The sequence below is a fragment of the Lithobates pipiens genome, unplaced genomic scaffold (genome assembly GCF_037356315.1).
Source record: "Lithobates pipiens isolate NorthernLeopardFrog02 unplaced genomic scaffold, aLitPip1_a1.2 Scaffold_27, whole genome shotgun sequence".
In the NCBI taxonomy this organism is placed as follows: domain Eukaryota; kingdom Metazoa; phylum Chordata; class Amphibia; order Anura; family Ranidae; genus Lithobates; species Lithobates pipiens.
Genome location: NW_027507788.1, coordinates 69412455 through 69430329, shown reverse-complemented (window position 1 = coordinate 69430329; position 17875 = coordinate 69412455). Strand labels below are relative to the sequence as shown.

Here is a 17875-nt window from a genome sequence, read left to right as displayed (position 1 = left end):
CACAGGGTACTATATGCCCATACCCTCCTGTTTGAAGAGGTTAAGCGGTGTCATATTTTTTGGGCCCAGCAGCAAGTTGCTGGTATCAGTGCTGCTGACAGTGCTCTCTATCTCGGTGCTTGTGTCAGTGCTCCCTATCACGGTGCTGGTGTCAGTGCTCCCTATCACGTGCTGGTGTCAGGGCACTCTATCACGGTGCTGGTGTCAGTGCTCTATATCACGGTGCTGGTGTCAGTGCTCTCTATCTCGGTGCTGGTGTCAGTGCACTCTATCACGGTGTTGGTGTCAGTGCTCTATATCACGGTGCTGGTGTCAGTGCACTCTATCACGGTGCTGGTGTCAGTGCACACTATCACGGTGCTGGTGTCAGTGCACTCTATAACGGTGCTGGTGTCAGTGCACTCTATCACGGGGCTGGTGTCAGTGCTCTCTATCACGGTGCTGGTGTCAGTGCTCCATATCACGGTGCTGGTGTCAGTGCACTCCATCACGGTGCTGGTGTCAGTGCTCTATATCACGGTGCTGGTGTCAGTGCACTCTATCACGGTGCTGGTGTCAGTGCACTCTATCACGGTGCTGGTGTCAGTGCTCTCTATCACAGTGCTGGTGTCAGTGCACTCTATCACGGTGCTGGTGTCATTGCTCTATATCACAGTGCTGGTGATCATCTCCTGCACCCTCTTCATAGCCTACCCTGACCTTTCCTCTCCTCCATTGCCTTCATGCACTCCTGAGTCCTGAATTGTCAATATTTCACATATAAAAAAAAGAATGCTTGTAGTTGTCGATTCCAGATTCACTTCATACATGTGTTATGTCAGTGGCCATGTGGTGGGACTATGTGTGCACAGCTAGTAATTATTTTGTGGCTGAAAATATGACCTGTAGGTTTTTAAAGTTCTCCTGCCATTGAAGTCAATGGGGCCCGCCACGAACTTTGCGGTTCGCAAACTTTCGGTCGCGTTCGCGGTTCGCGAAACGACCCGTCGGAAGTTTGTCCATCTCTATTCACAGGCAAAGATGGACATAGTCAGTCCTCAGGCAGGGCATTATTTCCTCTGTTTAGTGATGTTGCCTGTGCTATCCATCCACAGCATGCAGAAGAGGTGGTGGACTGGCTTACTAAACCATCCTCATCCTCTGTCACCCAAGCAGAGACTAGCGTGCATCCACTGCAGCTGCCAGAGTAGCTAAACCTGCCTCCTTGTCCACAGCTATTCCTACCATAGCCCAAGCATCAGGCATGGGGGAGTCAGCTGAGTTATTTGAACACAGCCTCAGCCACTTTCTCCTTGATGATGCACATCAATTCCTTGATTCATGTGTTGGTTCTGATGTTGACGAAGGCAGGAATATGAGCTTACAGAGAGGGGAGAACACTGGTACATAAAATTGGCAGTCATGTTTCCCAAGCCGCATCATATTGCCAAGTTGCCTCCAGTGATTATGAGGATGGAGAAGATGATGAGGTCACTGACGTGACTTGGAGGCCAGAGGAGGAAAGAGAGGGTGAGGATAAAGCACAACCCCAATGAGGCTGTCATCATGGAAGAGTAGAGAGCAGCCACCCTATTCCATCACATTGTGGAGCTGTTGTTTGGGCCTTTTTTAGCACATGTGCAGCTGACCGCACTGTTACAATTTGCAAACTTTGTCTCAAGCACATTAAGCATGGCAAATACACCAGCCATTTGGGTACCACATGCTTGGCAAGGCATTAAACCTCCCATCACTCAGCCTATTGGCAAGAGCCACTGAAAGTCACCCAAAAGGGGCGCAATTCTGTTCCTCCTCCTTACTCACCTCAGTCTGCCCCCGCTATACCTCCTGACCTCTCAGCAGCCTAGACTGACAGGGATGATGGTATAGCGCAGGGTGTCCCAGGTCCTTGCAGCACATCTGCCAGTAGCACACCACCAGCTGTAGACGATAGCCAGCAAATTTCTCTGCCCCATCTGCTTAGTGAAACAAAAAATACAATAACTGTCACCCACGTGCCCAGCGTCTAAATGCAAGCTTGTCAAAGCTACTTTGCTCTTGTGCCTTTCCGTCTGGTGGATTCTGCGCCCTTCCGTGAATTTTCAGAATGTTCTGTACCACAATGGTAGGTTCCTAGTCGCTATTTCTTTTCATGTAAGGTCATTCCAGTTCTGTACCATCACGTGGAAGGCAATGTTGTGGCAACTTGGGCAAGGTAGTCAGCCGCAAAGTCCACATTACTGCATGAAAGGTGGTCCAGCAAGCATGGTCAAGGATGATATATTTTGTTCACAGCACACTGGGTAACTGTATACAAATATACAACCTGAACCAAGATTAGCACTGTCCCCACCTATACATTTCAACTTGAATGCATCTGGATATTAATATATTCACTCCACTCTGGGTGTTGCAGCTCTTTCAAAAGTCCACTGGGTGGCAGACATATATCTAGAAAGTATAAACTGGCAATCTGTGAGCGCAATCCCTGCTTTTTAATCAATTGACTTTTTAATAAACGATAATATACTAGGGCTGGCGTGTACTCTCTCTCTTGTTTTACACTGGGTAACTGTGCTTGTAACTCTGAAAGATGCAGGACAGGGCTCAGTGCTGCAGCTTGTTGTGTCCCACGTCTTCATACAGCTAGTGGTGATGTTGCAAGATTTGTCAGCTCTACCCCCTCCTTCTCCATGCCCTCCTCTGCTGAATTGTCCTATGAACCACAAGTACCCCCTAAGTATTCAAGGTGGCATGCAGTGTTTCAGCTGGTGTGTCAGGGGACAGGAACCACACCGGAGAAGCTCTGCAGGGGCAGGCCCAGAGGGGGGTTCATGCCACGCCAGCTGGAGCCAGGAATTGTGGTGCGTGATAATGGCACAAACCTCCTGTCCGCCCTCAGACAGGCACATGTCCTCAATTTGATGGTGCAGCATTTCCTAAAAAGGGAACCCAGGGTTGGAAGCTCTGCTAAGGCAGGCCAGAAAAGTATGTAGCCATTTCAGGTGGTCATACACAACCAGTGCTTGGTTGGCTTAAATTCAGCGGGAATTCCACCTGCCCATAAACTGCATGATTTGTGACATTCCCACCAGGTGAAACTAAACTTTGACAATGCTGCAGCGGCTGCACATGCAGCAGATGGCCATCAATGAGTCCCTGTGTGAGTATGGCATGATAATACTAATGTCGTTTTGAGGCTTGGGTTGGTCAAGAGAGGAGAGGTGGAGAAGGTGGCCACCTAAGTGATGTATTTCTGAATTTTTTAGTCCTCGCCATCCAGGGCTGTCAGTTTCCACATCCTATTGGCAGCGCCTGCATCACATGGTGGACTATTATCTATGGGCAAAAACACAGATGTGTGACAGGTGCATATTACTTCAATTTTTGGAGTCACTCAATAGGGTTATGGTGTAAAGGCGCCAATGACACCCAAAGACCAATTTGTTACTTCTATCCAAAGTCTGTGGAAGAGACAGCAGAATTTATCCCAAAAATCTCTAATCTTGTGCCCCCAGTGCACTACATTGTGGCCTTATCATAGAGACAAGGCCATTGCTTATAAAATAAAGAAAGCTTGCAGGGAAAAGGTAATTTTTTTGGCTTTATAAATGCAAATATTGCTGCAGCAGCCTCTATACACAGTACAGATGTGCCACCTTACAGGTAGACTGAAGCCATATACACACTATCAGATTTTCTGCTGAGTTTTTCCTTCAGATTTACCAAAACCATATGAGGTCAAACCTTAGGAGTTTCAATTTGTATGCAATCAGGCAGGCCCTTCCACTACATGGTTTTGGTAAATCTGAAGGAAAAGATCAGCAGAAAATCTGATATTGTGTATGGGGCTTAAGGGGACCTCCCAGGCAAAATATATTTAAATACATTTTTTATTTTTATGCTTTCACTTTAAGCATCAATAAATCACTGCTCATTTAAAAATTATGTTTTTTACGAGCTTTCTTCCATTGATACATGTCCCCCAGGGCAGTACCTGGACCCCCATACCCATTGTATGCCCAATTGTTTGCCCAATTACTTGCATTACTTCCAGTCTTCAAAATGGGCACTTTTGATTTTTACAGTTCGGGTCCCATAGACTTCATTGGGGTTCATTATTCTGTTCTGGTGCGAACAGAACAGGGGGTCGTTTGGCCCATCTCTAGTGCTGGAACAGAGACACAGGCACAGGGAGAGCATGCAAACTCCAGGTAAGTAGTGCTATGGTTGGGAGTCGAATGATTATTGTACCACCAAGCAGAAATAATGGATGAGGACACTGTGCTGTATAATATGCCTGCATGTAGCCTGCAGCCTCTCCTATTTCCACAAACTTTTTTTTTAGATCAAGGTGGTATGCCATTCATGTTTTATTAACTCTATTAATTTAATTTGTACTTTTACAAGTTAGGCCAAGTTGCACATTATACAGCTATCACACAAATGCTTAAAAAAAAAATTCCATGTTCAAACAATTTTAAAATTTGGCTTGTCACTACAAAGCTGGAGGATCTTTACATGTTTCACACATACTCTCAACAAGCTTCTTAAATTGAGCATTTCTGAGCCACATGGTTCTGTCAAATTAGCGACAGACTTATGAAGTTTAATAAATGGTTTGAAGTCCCGATCCATGCATTTGAGTCATGGATTAATTTTGGCGTAGCCATGATAGCTACTGTATGGTAAATCAGCCACATTGTACCAGCAGAAGCTTGCATCCAGTCCGCATAAGTGTGAACCTAAAGCTTGGTATACACAGTTTTTTTTTTTTTTTTCACAGTTTCTACAATCTACACAAGCGATGTGGATGGAGCAATCCCCCCACTGTGCCATTGAATTTTAACAGTGGGGACTCCTCTGTCTGTATCAGAAAACACTGATCAGCGCTGCGGCCAAATGGTTGATTGAATGTTTTCCAACAATCCCCTTCAACAGAAGTTGTTGATCTACCAATCAATTTCTGTAGAACAGGGAACCAGCCTAATTTTGTTGCAAGTGTACTCCCCTGTACCGCTGGTTCACAGTAGTGCAATAAGTTTTGTATGTGAATTTCAGTCCAGTTATGCAGTGTGAGTGCTTTGCAATTTTCAGTGCAAGTGGTTTGCAATGTTAATGTGATTTGAGTACTGTGTGTTTGTGGAACTGCTCCTGCTGTGGCTGCTGCTGCTACTACTGCTGTCCTGTCAAGAAGGAGAATAATTTAGCAAAAACTCACCAAAATGATATGTTTCCATTCGAGTCTATGGGCCACAAAATTGCACTGCCCCCACAATGTAAGAATTTAATGCTCACTTAGGTGTAGAGGGCCACGAAAAGCACTTTTATTTAGGCAAGCCATAAATGGTTCGAACTTCGAGATTCGAACTGTGTATGGGCAGGCTGAATGTAGCAAGTTGATTAATCAATCAACTTTGATACAACCAGCATGCTGGGTTCTACCTGTGATTATCGCTAGCAGCTGCTATAGCCACTAGCAATAATCCCTGTCTTCTCCCAGTGAGGAGGGATTCCCGCATCAACACTGTGTTGATGAGGGAATCAAGTGAATTTCCACAGGTTGCAGGAAAGAAATGTGCTCTTTGTATGGCCGGGCCTTAATCAATCCTTTTCTTCTAGAAGCGCTCACCTATTTTCTCCTATGCATTGGCAGTGGACTGTCCCATGGCTTCCTCAAGTCCAGTGCATGGCTATGGCTTTGCATTGGTCTTGATGACATCAGAGAGCATTGGACCACCAGAGCATAGGAGATAATAGCCTGTCAGGACTGGTCTTACAATCTGGAGCCTGTGGGAGCATAGTATTGGGTAAGTAAAAGTGCTTTTTGCAGACTCTTAGCATTTAACCCTTGCAGTATTGGAGGTAGCCACACTTCAAGAAAATAAATTTTTTACTCTCCCCAGAGTTCAGCTTTAAGAGCCCATGTACATGGCAGTATTGGGGCTGTACTTTGTCCAGAGCCTGCATAAAACTTTTTCCTAAAAGTTACATGAAACACACACATTTGTGGCATGCATCTGTATGTGTGTGTGTGTGCACACATTTTACACAACCACTGTCACAATCCCCACGTACAGTACAGCAGTATCTTCTAATTAATGTATATGAGCGGCTGCACAGCAGCTGTGGGTTTTACTTCATACCTGTTAACTAAGAAAAATGTCAAATAATATAAAGGAAAGAATTGTATTATGCAATTGGTAAAAAATTTAAGAAAAATACTTAAAAATAAAAAAGTCTTATGTTATTTCTGGCAGCAAACAGGCACTTTATCTACTTTTATCGTAAATGATTGCATCCCCCAGTGACATGATCCTTCTGTTTATCAGTCCCTAGGAGGTAAGCCACAAATATTGTCTTTTTGATGAAAAAGGAAAGAACCACAGGGAGCATCCTTTGTCCCCTGATCACAAACAATAGCTGTGATTGGCAGTTGTGTAGGGGCAGTGGGAAGGGCTTACTGAAGTCTGGACGTATATGAGGCTGGGGTTTAACAGGTCAAGCTGAAAATGTTTAAAGGGACATCTCTCAACTGTTATAGCTCTTGTGGAACAACAGCAGGAACAGATAAAGTGATGGAGAGCAGATTGCTGTGCTGGGAACCGGAGAAAGAGCTCAGAGCACAGGCTGATCCTGTTCTTTTGCAGAGCAGGGTCCTGGAGAGGCTGCTTACAGCCCAAGAGAGATACACCCCATCCCCAACTTATTTCCAGTGTGTACAGAGAGAGATGCATCCCTACATGAGGAAAATGCTGACCAGCTGGATGCTGGAGGTAAGACAACCAAATGTTTTTTTTTAGCCGAACTTTAATGTTTGGAGCATTTGTTCAATTTTCTAATGGATAGAGGGATCAAATTGGCATTCATTTTCAACTGTAATGATGAGAAATATGATGTGGTAAATTTAAATGTAGTTAATGGAAAAATGACACTTCTCTTTAAAAAAAAAATCCTTTATTGTTGATTATTATTGGATGTGGAACATATGTATTAATTTTTCTGTACATTTTTAAGGAAGCCTGTTATGAAGGAAATATGGAGGCTTCCTGACCTTTTCAAAATTCCAATTGCCCAGCTGCCATCCAGACAGTTCTGCTTCAATGCTTTGAATTAATTGTCTGATACCTGCTCCAAGTTAGGAACTCTGGCGCTGAATTACTAAAGTCGGTGCACTTTGCAAGGGAATTTTGTGTACTGAAAAATCACTTTCCAGAGAATACTTAATCAGTTGGGAGGAGAATAAAAAAAATTGTATTTTTGCTTGCACATGATTGCATTATGAAAGTCAGCAAAGCATCACCTTATTCACTAAGCTAAGGGTAAATTCCCTTAGAAAGTGATCAGCCCATTTGCCTTTTCGTGAATCAAACCAAGAAAGTACACTAGATCAGCATAACAGCAGGGCAATTTCAGGAACAATAGCAGCCCACATTAATCTACTGTACATGTAAAATTAAAATATGGTCCCTGCCATTGCTGACTTATTTTTAGAAGTGAGGGTTCCAAGACTATCATCTTCATCCTGATTTCAGTACTTACTGAGTCACTGACCTGGAACAAGCATGTATGATGGATGTTGATACTTTTCAGACCTTCCAGATTAGTAACTCAGTAGACAATGAAGCCAAGGTCAAGATGGAAATCCCCAGAGCATGCACCTTTAACCACTTTCAGACCGGACCATTTTGCTGGTAAATGACCAGAGGTCTTTTTACACTTTGGCACTGCGCTGCTTTAACTGGTAATTGCGCGGTCATGCAATGTTGTACCCAAACAAAATTTGCGTCCTTTTCTTCCCACAAATAGAGCTTTCTTTTGATGGTATTTGATTGCCTCTGCGATTTTTATTTTTTGCGATATAAACGTAAAAAGACCGCAAATTTTGAAAAAAAATGATATTTTCTACTTTTTGTTATTAGAAAAATCCAATAAACTCAATTTTAGTCATACATTTAGGCCAAAATGTATTCAGCCACATGTCTTTGGTAAAAAAAAAGTCAATAATTGTATATTTATTGGTTTGCGCAAAAGTTGTCACATCTACAAACTAAGGTACGTTTTCTGGAATTTACGCAGCTTTTAGTTTACGACTGCCTATCTCATTTCTTGAGGTGCTAAAATGGCAGGGCAGTACAAAACCCCCCCAAATGACCCCATTTTGGAAAGTAGACCCCCTAAGGAAATTGATAAGAGGCATGTTGAGCCCATTGAATATTTTATTTTTTTGCCTCAAGCGATTGAATAATGACAAAAAAAAATTTTTTTTTTTTTTTTTTTACACAAAGTTGTCACTAAATGATATATTGCTCACACATGCTATGGGCGTATGTGAAATGACACCCCAAAATAAATTCTGCTGCTTCTCCTGAGTACGGGGATACCACATATGTGGGACTTTTTGGGAGCCTAGCCGCGTACGGGGCCCCGAAAACCAAGCACCGCCTTCAGGCTTTCTAAGGGCGTAAATTTTTGAGTTCACTTCTCACTACCTATTACAGTTTTGAAGGCCATAAAATGCCAAGATGGCACAAAACCCCCACAAATGACCCCATTTTAGAAAGTAGACACCCCAAGCTATTTGCTGAGAGGCATGTTGAGTTCATGGAATATTTTATATTTTGCCACAAGTTGCGGGAAAATTACAAACTTTTTTTTTTTTTTTTTTTTCACAAAGTTGTCACTAAATGATATATTGCTCACACATGCCATGGGCATATGTGAAATGACACCCCAAAATAAATTCTGCTGCTTCTCCTGAGTACGGGGATACCACATATGTGGGACTTTTTGGGAGCCTAGCCGCGTACGGGGCCCCGAAATCCAAGCACCGCCTTCAGGCTTTCTAAGGGCGTAAATTTTTGAGTTCACTTCTCACTACCTATTACAGTTTTGAAGGCCATAAAATGCCAAGATGGCACAAAACCCCCACAAATGACCCCATTTTAGAAAGTAGACACCCCAAGCTATTTGCTGAGAGGCATGTTGAGTCCATGGAATATTTTATATTTTGCCACAAGTTGCGGGAAAATTACAAACTTTTTTTTTTTTTTTTTTTTTCACAAAGTTGTCACTAAATGATATATTGCTCACGCATGCCATGGGCATATGTGAAATGACACCCCAAAATAAATTCTGCTGCTTCTCCTGAGTACGGGGATACCACATATGTGGGACTTTTTGGGAGCCTAGCCGCGTACGGGGCCCCGAAAACCAAGCACCGCCTTCAGGCTTTCTAAGGGCGTTACAGTTTTGAAGGCCATAAAATGCCAAGATGGCACAAACCCCCCCCAAATGACCCCATTTTGGAAAGTAGACACCCCTAAATTTAGGGGTACACTAGTGAGACTAGGTAATAAATGGCGGGTGCCCTGAAACTATAAAAAAATAACTAACCAACCAGCGTCACCTGTAACAGTTATATGGTGATCACTGGTGAAAGGGTTAACTAGGGGGCAATCAGGGGGCTTTATGCGGTAGTATATGGGGGTCCCTGGCGCTATAAAAAGCTGCGGCGAACCTAAATACCTACCTGCCTAACTAGCATCACCTGTGACACTAATACAGCGATCAGAAAAACGATCGCTTATTAGGCTGGGTTCACACTGGAGCGATGCGGGAACGCCACGAATGCGCGGCGGGTTCCCGCATCGCATGCCTCCCGGCGGCAGTTCACACTGCCCTATGCGAACTGCTGGGAGTGTCAGTGAAATGTTACTGACACCCCCAGATCAGTTCGCATATCGCAGTGCGATCTGCAAACTCGGATCGCATGGTGTGAACACCCATGCGATCCGATTCTGCTGCGGGCCAAAAAAAGGGTCCCGTGCGAATTTGCGGCGGGTGCGGCGGGTGCGGCGGGTGCGGCGAATGGCTGAACTCGAATCGCACAGAGATCGGATGTGATTTGCACTGCAGTGCGGTGCGAATCACATCCGTTCTCAAACCGCTGCAATGTGAACCCAGCCTTAGTGACACTGGCGACGGGGGGTGATCACGGGGTTAAACCTTTATTGGGGGGGTTAGGGGGGTACCTTAGAACTAAAGGGGGCTAACCCTAACTGCCCTAACAGTTATTAGTCACAAATGACACCCGCCGGGTGATCAGGGGGTTAAACCTTTATTAGGTAATAAATGGCGGGTACCCTGAAACTATAAAAAAATAACTAACCAACCAGCGTCACCTGTAACAGTTATATGGTGATCACAGGTGAAAGGGTTAACTAGGGGGCAATCAGGGGGCTTTATGCGGTAGTATATGGGGGTCCCTGGCGCTATAAAAAGCTGCGGCGAACCTAAATACCTACCTGCCTAACTAGCGTCACCTGTGACACTAATACGGCGATCAGAAAAATGATCGCTTATTAGGCTGGGTTCACACTGGAGCGATGCGGAAACGCCGCGAATCCGCGGCGGGTTCCCGCATCGCATGCCTCCGGCGGCAGTTCACACTGCCCTATGCGAACTGCTGGGAGTGTCAGTGAAATGTTACTGACACCCCCAGATCAGTTCGCATATCGCAGTGCGATCTGCAAACTCGGATCGCATGGTGTGAACACCCATGCGATCCGATTCTGCTGCGGGCCAAAAAAATGGTCCCGTGCGAATTTGCGGCGGGTGCGGCGGGTGTGGCGGGTGCGGCGGGTGCGGCGAATGGCTGAACTCGAATCGCACAGAGATCGGATGTGATTTGCACTGCAGTGCGGTGCGAATCACATTCGTTCTCATAAACCGCTGCAATGTGAACCCAGCCTTAGTGACACTGGCGACGGGGGGTGATCACGGGGTTAAACCTTTATTGGGGGGGTTAGGGGGGCACATTAGAACTAAAGGGGGCTAACTCTAACTGCCCTAACAGTTATTACAGTCACAAATGACACCAATGCAAAAAAAAAAAAAAAATGACATTGGTGTCACTGTGACTGGGGGGCAGGGGTAATTGGGGGGGTGATCGGGGGGTAAAGGGGGGGTGTGAGTGTGCCTGGCATGTTCTACTGTGTGTGTAGAGTGTTGGTGCAACTCACCGATCCGCTCTCCTCCGTGTCGGAACGAAAAATACCGACACGGAGGAGAGAATACATCACTTCCTCTCCTGTGTTTACATTACAGGAGAGGAAGTGATGTCACCGGGGATTTCCATTCGTCGAGAGCGATCGCGAGGGGGTGGCCATGAATGAATGGCCGCCCCCTCATCCCGGATCGCTCTCGAAGGAATGCCGACCGCCGCAGGCACCGGGGGGGGGCCCGATCGGGCCCCCCACCCGCGGGCAGGCAGGGACTTATATATACGCCCATATGTCTGCCCGTGCCATTCTGCCGACGTATATCGTCGTGCGGCGGTCGGCAAGTGGTTAAGAGAGAAGAAAGTCAGCAATGACAGTTGTCGTATTACTATTCTCACACAATTTTAAACAATTATTTTTACCTCATATTTGTGGTAATTTTTTGCATTGTACCAGGTCTGTGAAGATCAGAGGTGTGGAGAACAGGTGTTCCCCTTGGCTGTAAATTGTTTGGACCGGTTCCTGTCTCTGGTACCTGTAGAAAAGAGACAACTTCAGCTCCTGGGGGCAACTTGTCTTCTGCTTGCTTCGAAACTGAAGGAGTGCCAAGTAATAACCACTGAGATCCTGTGCATGTATTCCGACTACTCCTTCACTGTCACAGAGCTGCGGGTAAGTACCAGTTAAAGACTGATTCATGGGCCAGTACCCAGCACAATTTATTTTTGCATTGCATTTAGATGACTGAAGCATTTCAGGTCTGCAGCTGTGCAATTATTCCTATTTTAAACAAAATACTTCAAAATAAAGAAGAGTAATAAATAGAGCTGATGTTGGAGTTTACAGCTACCATGAGTTCACAGCAAATCCTGCATGGTCATGCACCCGGTGAATTATTGATATGACCATAATGCACTGACTGGCCTTTGAACTTTGGTTAGCTGGCTTAGAGGGGCTAATAAGGGGGTCTTTGGATAAGCCTATTTGCTATAAAAGGGTGCACTACCAACAGCCGTATTGACAATTTGACAGTGTGCTTTAGCTGTGATAGGGATAGGGAATGCTGCTGACATACTGAATAGGGAGAGATTAGTGTAGGGCTTGTAGGCACTAGCAGGCCTGTAAAAGTAGATGTAAACACTTACTGAATGGCATGTCGGGAGCAAAATGCTCACTACTGCCCCCTGGGATACTGGGCGTTAAATTAACATTATGTAAAAGTTAAATAATCAAATACACATCCAAAATATGGAAAATTGTACATTTGCATAACAATGCATACAGCTAAAAGTGTAGTTAAACCCAATAGCAAAAATGTCATATATTGCGGCTTACCAGTAATTAAATGCGGTGGCCCTATTAGTTTGTTTTTAGTTGTTTCCTTTATTTTCACCTGTTTATCTTGCCAGTAAGTATGTTATATTTCAACTTCCACTTACAACCAAGCTGTTCAGCAAAAATAGCAGTTACAGGGTGGAGGGAAACAATTTAATACTGACAAGGGAACTTACATTGGTCAGCTTTTATTCATGTATGTAAAAGCTTTATCCCAAAAGGTATAAACTGTTGTAACTGCTTAAAAATGTTAGCTGGAGTTAGGTTTTAATTTTATAGTCAAGTCCATCTAAATTTACAAGTGCGCCTAACACTATCCTCTCCCTAGATTGAAAATACTGCCATCCATGGAGGTTTCCATTGTTCCTCCAGTGGAGTGGAGACACCCCAAGACAGAGTGTGTTACTGGTCTGAGAACTAGGTGAAAATAAAGGGAAAAAACCTGTATAAATAACCTAATGTAGTCACCACATTCACATGTTGGTAAAATGGAAAAAGCCGAAGGTGCAAAACGGTAATAAAAAGCCAGATTTTATACATTTGTTCTGAAATTATCTTCCCTTGTCTAGTCAATGGAATTGCTGGTCCTGAACAAGCTTAAGTGGGACATAGAAGCAGTGACACCGAGAGACTTTCTTCCGTATTTCCTGGCACTGCTGAGGCTTCCAGCAGAGAAACTGCAGCAAGTCAGGAAGCACTCAGAGACCTTCATTGCACTGTGCACCACAGGTGAGTGCCCAAAATGTAGTCCAATAATCAGTGTCTTTTGTCATATTACACCTCTTTGCTCTCTTGTGATTGCATTTTCGTGTATATAGTTTATACTATAGACTAAATTGTCAGTATTTCCTTATTCTATACTTGTTCCATAGAACAGGTTTAGAAGAGTGCCAGGTTTAGAAGTAAATCACAACACAGTGCGATTATTAAGAGGTTTAATGAAGCAATTAGTTCACAGGTAAAAATACGTTGTGTTTTGGGTAATTGCCTCCCCCTTCATTGGGGGCAACCTAGAAAGGGAGAGGCAATACCCCCAAAAAATATATTGGGTTTTTACCTGTGACTAAGTGCTTCAATAAACCTCTTAATATTCAACTACTGTTGTGAGGTACTTCAAAGGACCTTCTAATGGTTGCTTCCAGAGAGGCAGCAGCCAGTGATCTAAGCCAGTCTGACACCATACCCCTAATAGCCCCTGAACACTCTAAAGATTCAACCAGCCACAATTTCTTTCACTGGACAGGCAACCTAACACAGATGCAGCGCTGTCTCACAGACACACATTTGAAAACTTGTTCCATGTCTGAAACTCAGAAATCAAAGCACTAGCATGTCAGCCAGGAAATAGAATTCTCAAAAGAGGGATCAGCATTGCCATTTCTAATAGTTTTCCATTGGCGTAATCTATAAGTTCAGCGAAAAAAGCTGAGAGTTAAAGTTACAGGCACAGTGGCTTCTAATCATTTTGATTTCGATTCAATACCAGCTGTCCTATTTTTTATTAATTATTATTTGGTGATTTTTTACTAACATGCCTATTGTCTTTGCTTTTCAGACTGTACTTTTATTGCACTACCTCCTTCTCTGGTGGCTGCAGCTAGTTTAGCAGCTGCTGTGAACGGGCTGAGGCCAGAAAAATTGGGGATAGCTTATTCTAGTTTGGCAATTACAAACTACCTTGCACAAGCTATCCACTGTGACCCGGTAAGTTTATTATTTTTTGCCTCACATCCAGTTTCATATTTATTTTCCCTATTAACTTTTTATCAGAAATGTTTTTTTATAGCTATATCTTTTATATTTTCTGATGGATAAATGATAGCTTCCATTGCCTTCCAGCTTTGTATATTTGTTATAGAGTATAGCTGATAGATCTGTGAATTGTGTGTGTTGTCAAAACCACTTGGCACCTAGGGAGCCCCCAAATCCAGGGTCAACTGTTTGAATCCTGTTCTGTGAAAATAGTGAGATCTTTGCACAGATTTACCCACAGTGTCTGCCTTTTCCTTAAGACTAGTGTGCCTACCAGAATTTGCATACCCCAGGACCTAAGGCACTGTGCTATATTCATAGGAATAGGATGCTACCCAGTGACCTTGAGAGAGAGAAAGAGAATTTGCATACTGTGTAAGATAGTTTCCTGATGTGGAAAAGTTTCAAGGCAGGTACTGTATGCAGTGCCCAGGATTAATGTCTGGCAGGACAAGTATGCAGTGGTCAGGACTGGCTAGCAGCAGGCAGAGGTAGAGTCTGCTATCCAAGCAGGGGTCAGGGAAGATGTCAGACAGCAGTGTATCCATTATCTAGATAAGGTTTATGACAGGCATTAATCAGCGACTAATCAGTATCCAGGCAAAGGGTAACGGCAGACAACTATCAAAATGGTAATAATGCATTATCCAGGCTAGAAGTCAGTAGGGGTAGAATCTAGAGACAATATAAGACTGACAGGGACTACAAATCAAGGCAAGAAAACAGAAGCCAGATAGCAAACACTATAAGAGCCCTGAGCTTATGACGTTTAAACTAAACACCACAGTGACACCAGTGTTCGGAAAGAGAGGAGGCTAGGCAGATATAGCCAATCTGCTACCTAGCAACAAGGATGCTCTCTGAGGAGAGTACCTTTGCCAGACAGTGAGAGAGGGGGCATGGCCAGTAGTACAGAGACTTACCAGCCAGAGATGGAAGAGTGGCCATGTGGCATGTGCTACAAGGAGAGAAACTGGAGGAGTGGTAGCTGCAGGGTGTCTGGCATTGACACTCCTAACATATAGTTCTGTGAATGCTCAGGTTTATTTCCCAGACAGACTTCCTGCCACGTAACAGTCAAATGTCAGCCCCCACTGTCTTTTGAAGCACCCATATTTAGCTGGTTAATGACAAGGGTGTCGTAAAGCGAAAGTCAAGGATACCTCCAAGTTATTGCTTTGGGGTGAATAGGCCCTTATAAACTAAAACAATTCAAAGTTGTTATCTTTGAGGTTCTTTGAGAAATGAATCACATCACATTGCATACAGCTAGAGAGGTCCAGACTTTAATATCCATAGCCTGGGCACAGGTACACTTTAACAAACCTAAACAAAAAACCTCTGTGTGGAATGAATGTGGAATTTCACTCAATGGGTGATAGTTGGTGGTAACAGAAATACACAGAGATCCATAGTTCCACTTAAAACCGGCCTCTCCTGCACATGGACAGCCTGGATATTGGCCATCACAATTTGTCTCCACTCTTTATTAAAAATGGGAAAAAGTTTCAGCCAAACTCCAATTAGCTCTTCCTCTATTGTTTAGGACTTCCACTATCCTTGTGAGCAAGCCAGGAGTGATGAAAGGCATCAAGGAATATTGGTTTTGGGTTGAAGACATCACTGTATACAGCAGTGGCGGCTGCTCCATTAGGGGTGCCCCTAATGGAGCCCCCCCAATCCATGTGCCCAGCCCCTAATCTACATGCAGGACGCTGTACGCATGGATTTTAGGACTCCGGGCAAAGCGGGTCTCAGGACCCACTTACTGTTCAGCCGTGAGGAGAAGCATTGGCCCCTCGGCAAGCTGGAGCAAGGAGCAGCATCGGCCGCCTAAGATTGATCGCTGCCTTCCCGGTTCCATAGAGCTGTCCGGGAGGGAAGAGACGGAGAAATTGCCCTGATTGCAGATAGGGGAACAGTGTGAGTACCGAGGCCCGGCCTGTGCCCGGAGGGGGCACGCAATATGTGCAAGTGAGGGGAGCAGGTTTGTTTTCTGCCCCCCCCCCCCCAAATATTGAGCACCAGCCTCCCTGGTATACAGACAATTCACTGATTATTAAAAAGACTCCAAGAAATTGGAGTGCGGCTGAAATTTTTTTCTATATTCAAAGATAGTGGGTGGTATTTGATTAACTGTCCTTGTTTCTCCAAGAGAAATCCAAGAGGGTGGAACCCATTGTACAGGGTCCCAAGAGTGACAACAATACTATCTTTAAGGTTTATGTCCAGTCGTTACCATAAGAGCAGTAATTGTTGTTTGCACAGGTTTCCTTTAAGGCGCATGCAAGGTTTATTTATCACATTTCTAACTTTTTTTTTTTTATCGTCTGTGATCATAGAATATCCTGAGAATGTGTCAAGAACAAATTGAAGCATCCCTAGAGTCCAATCTCCAACAAGCTGAAAGAAACCAAGTACCAATCTCCAAGACTATGGAGGAAATTGAACGGGCCAGTACCCCCACAGACGTTTTAGACTTTGACTTATAAACTGTTTAAAATGCTTCATTAGCCCAAAAGCTTTTATAATTTCTGTGAAGATTTCTTAAAATTACCCAAAAGGGGGGTTCACCACTTCTGTGTTAATCACAGATTTCCAATCACTTACTGGCACATGTTATTGATGATCTCCTTCTTGAAATGCAAGTTTTATGGTTTTCATTCTGATTAATCAATTTCAGTACTTTAATTTACTGACTCTGAATTTACTGACACCGAATATGTATGCCAATACAAAATTCTGTTTTTGAACTTCCATTTGCTGCATCCCAGTTACAGGTCTGTAACTCAGAAGTATATAAAACAGACATGGCCAGACAACTAGCATTTATGGCAGGAGATCAACAATGTCAGGTGTGTCTCATGACAGGTGCACATTAAACACTACCAATACAATTATTAGTGAGCTAGTAATACATCCAAGTATCAGTTCAGTTGTCCAAAAGTGTACAGTCCACTGAGTGTGACATTCTGAATTTAAATCAAAAACTATGAAGCTAGATTATGCAAAGATGCTTCTGAGTAGGACTGCAGCCCCTTGTCACGTGAATCTGTAGGTGCGAGATGCTGTAGTGGGCTCAAATAAAGGGTTGGACTTGAAAGAGTGAACACTAAAAAATACTGGCATCTTCAGGGATTTAGCTAACTGATCAGACAGATGTCACCTTGCAAGTTAGACCTGATAGAAGTGTACATCTAGGATAGTCTTGTGATGAAACCCCATTATTTTACAAGGTATCCTTTACAAAGCACTTTTTATAGACAAAATGACAGCTACATAATAGGTGCATTAACACATCAAATAGCATGTGATGCTTTGAAATAATTATTTACATGGAAGAAATGAGCAGGAACAAGTGAAACCAAGATCAACAGTAATATGTTTGTTGTGATTTATTTATTTTATTTAATATTTATTTGTTATTATTGGTATTTTAATTTAAGCTGTTGAATATGATTTTGTTTTTGTTTTGTTTTTGTTATGCGAGTTGTTAAATTATTTTGAGTTAAAGTTGTACTGCACATAATAATGCATGTGAGCAAAATATGCTATTATAACAAGCAAACTGTTCTGTTTAAACACTGATGACAACCTGACTTGGTTTTTCAGACACTAGTGCACAATTCAAGCTACAGATCTACGGTACCCGGTTGGTCAGCAGATTTACCATAAAGAACGGCATAGTAACTCAACTGTAGTCTAACTTGTTAATCACTAAGCTTTAGATTGATCCATATACTGTACATTTTAAACATTCAGTATATGCACAATTCATAATTTGTGAATTCAATTTGTATTTATTT

At 43.5% G+C, this 17875-nt stretch overlaps 1 protein-coding gene across 1 annotated transcript; it reads left to right on the top strand.

The window, feature by feature from the left end:
- Nucleotides 1–6506: 6506 nt before the first annotated feature.
- On the top strand, nucleotides 6507–16575 carry LOC143933918 (G1/S-specific cyclin-D1-like). Its single transcript, XM_077457072.1, has 5 exons — nucleotides 6507–6755; nucleotides 11439–11654; nucleotides 12887–13046; nucleotides 13873–14021; nucleotides 16412–16575. The coding sequence occupies exons 1-5, from the start codon at nucleotides 6558–6560 to the stop codon at nucleotides 16559–16561; spliced, it is 873 nt and encodes a 290-aa protein (XP_077313198.1). The 5' UTR covers nucleotides 6507–6557; the 3' UTR covers nucleotides 16562–16575.
- Nucleotides 16576–17875: the final 1300 nt, after the last annotated feature.

Excerpts from the sequence above, each read along its gene's own strand:
- LOC143933918 (XM_077457072.1), top strand. The coding sequence starts at position 6,558 with ATGGAGAGCAGATTGCTGTGCTGGGAACCGGAGAAAGAGCTCAGAGCA. Across the intron at positions 11,655-12,886 it reads TCACTGTCACAGAGCTGCGG|TCAATGGAATTGCTGGTCCT; the intron begins GTAAGTACCAGT and ends TCCCTTGTCTAG. Across the intron at positions 13,047-13,872 it reads CATTGCACTGTGCACCACAG|ACTGTACTTTTATTGCACTA; the intron begins GTGAGTGCCCAA and ends TTTGCTTTTCAG.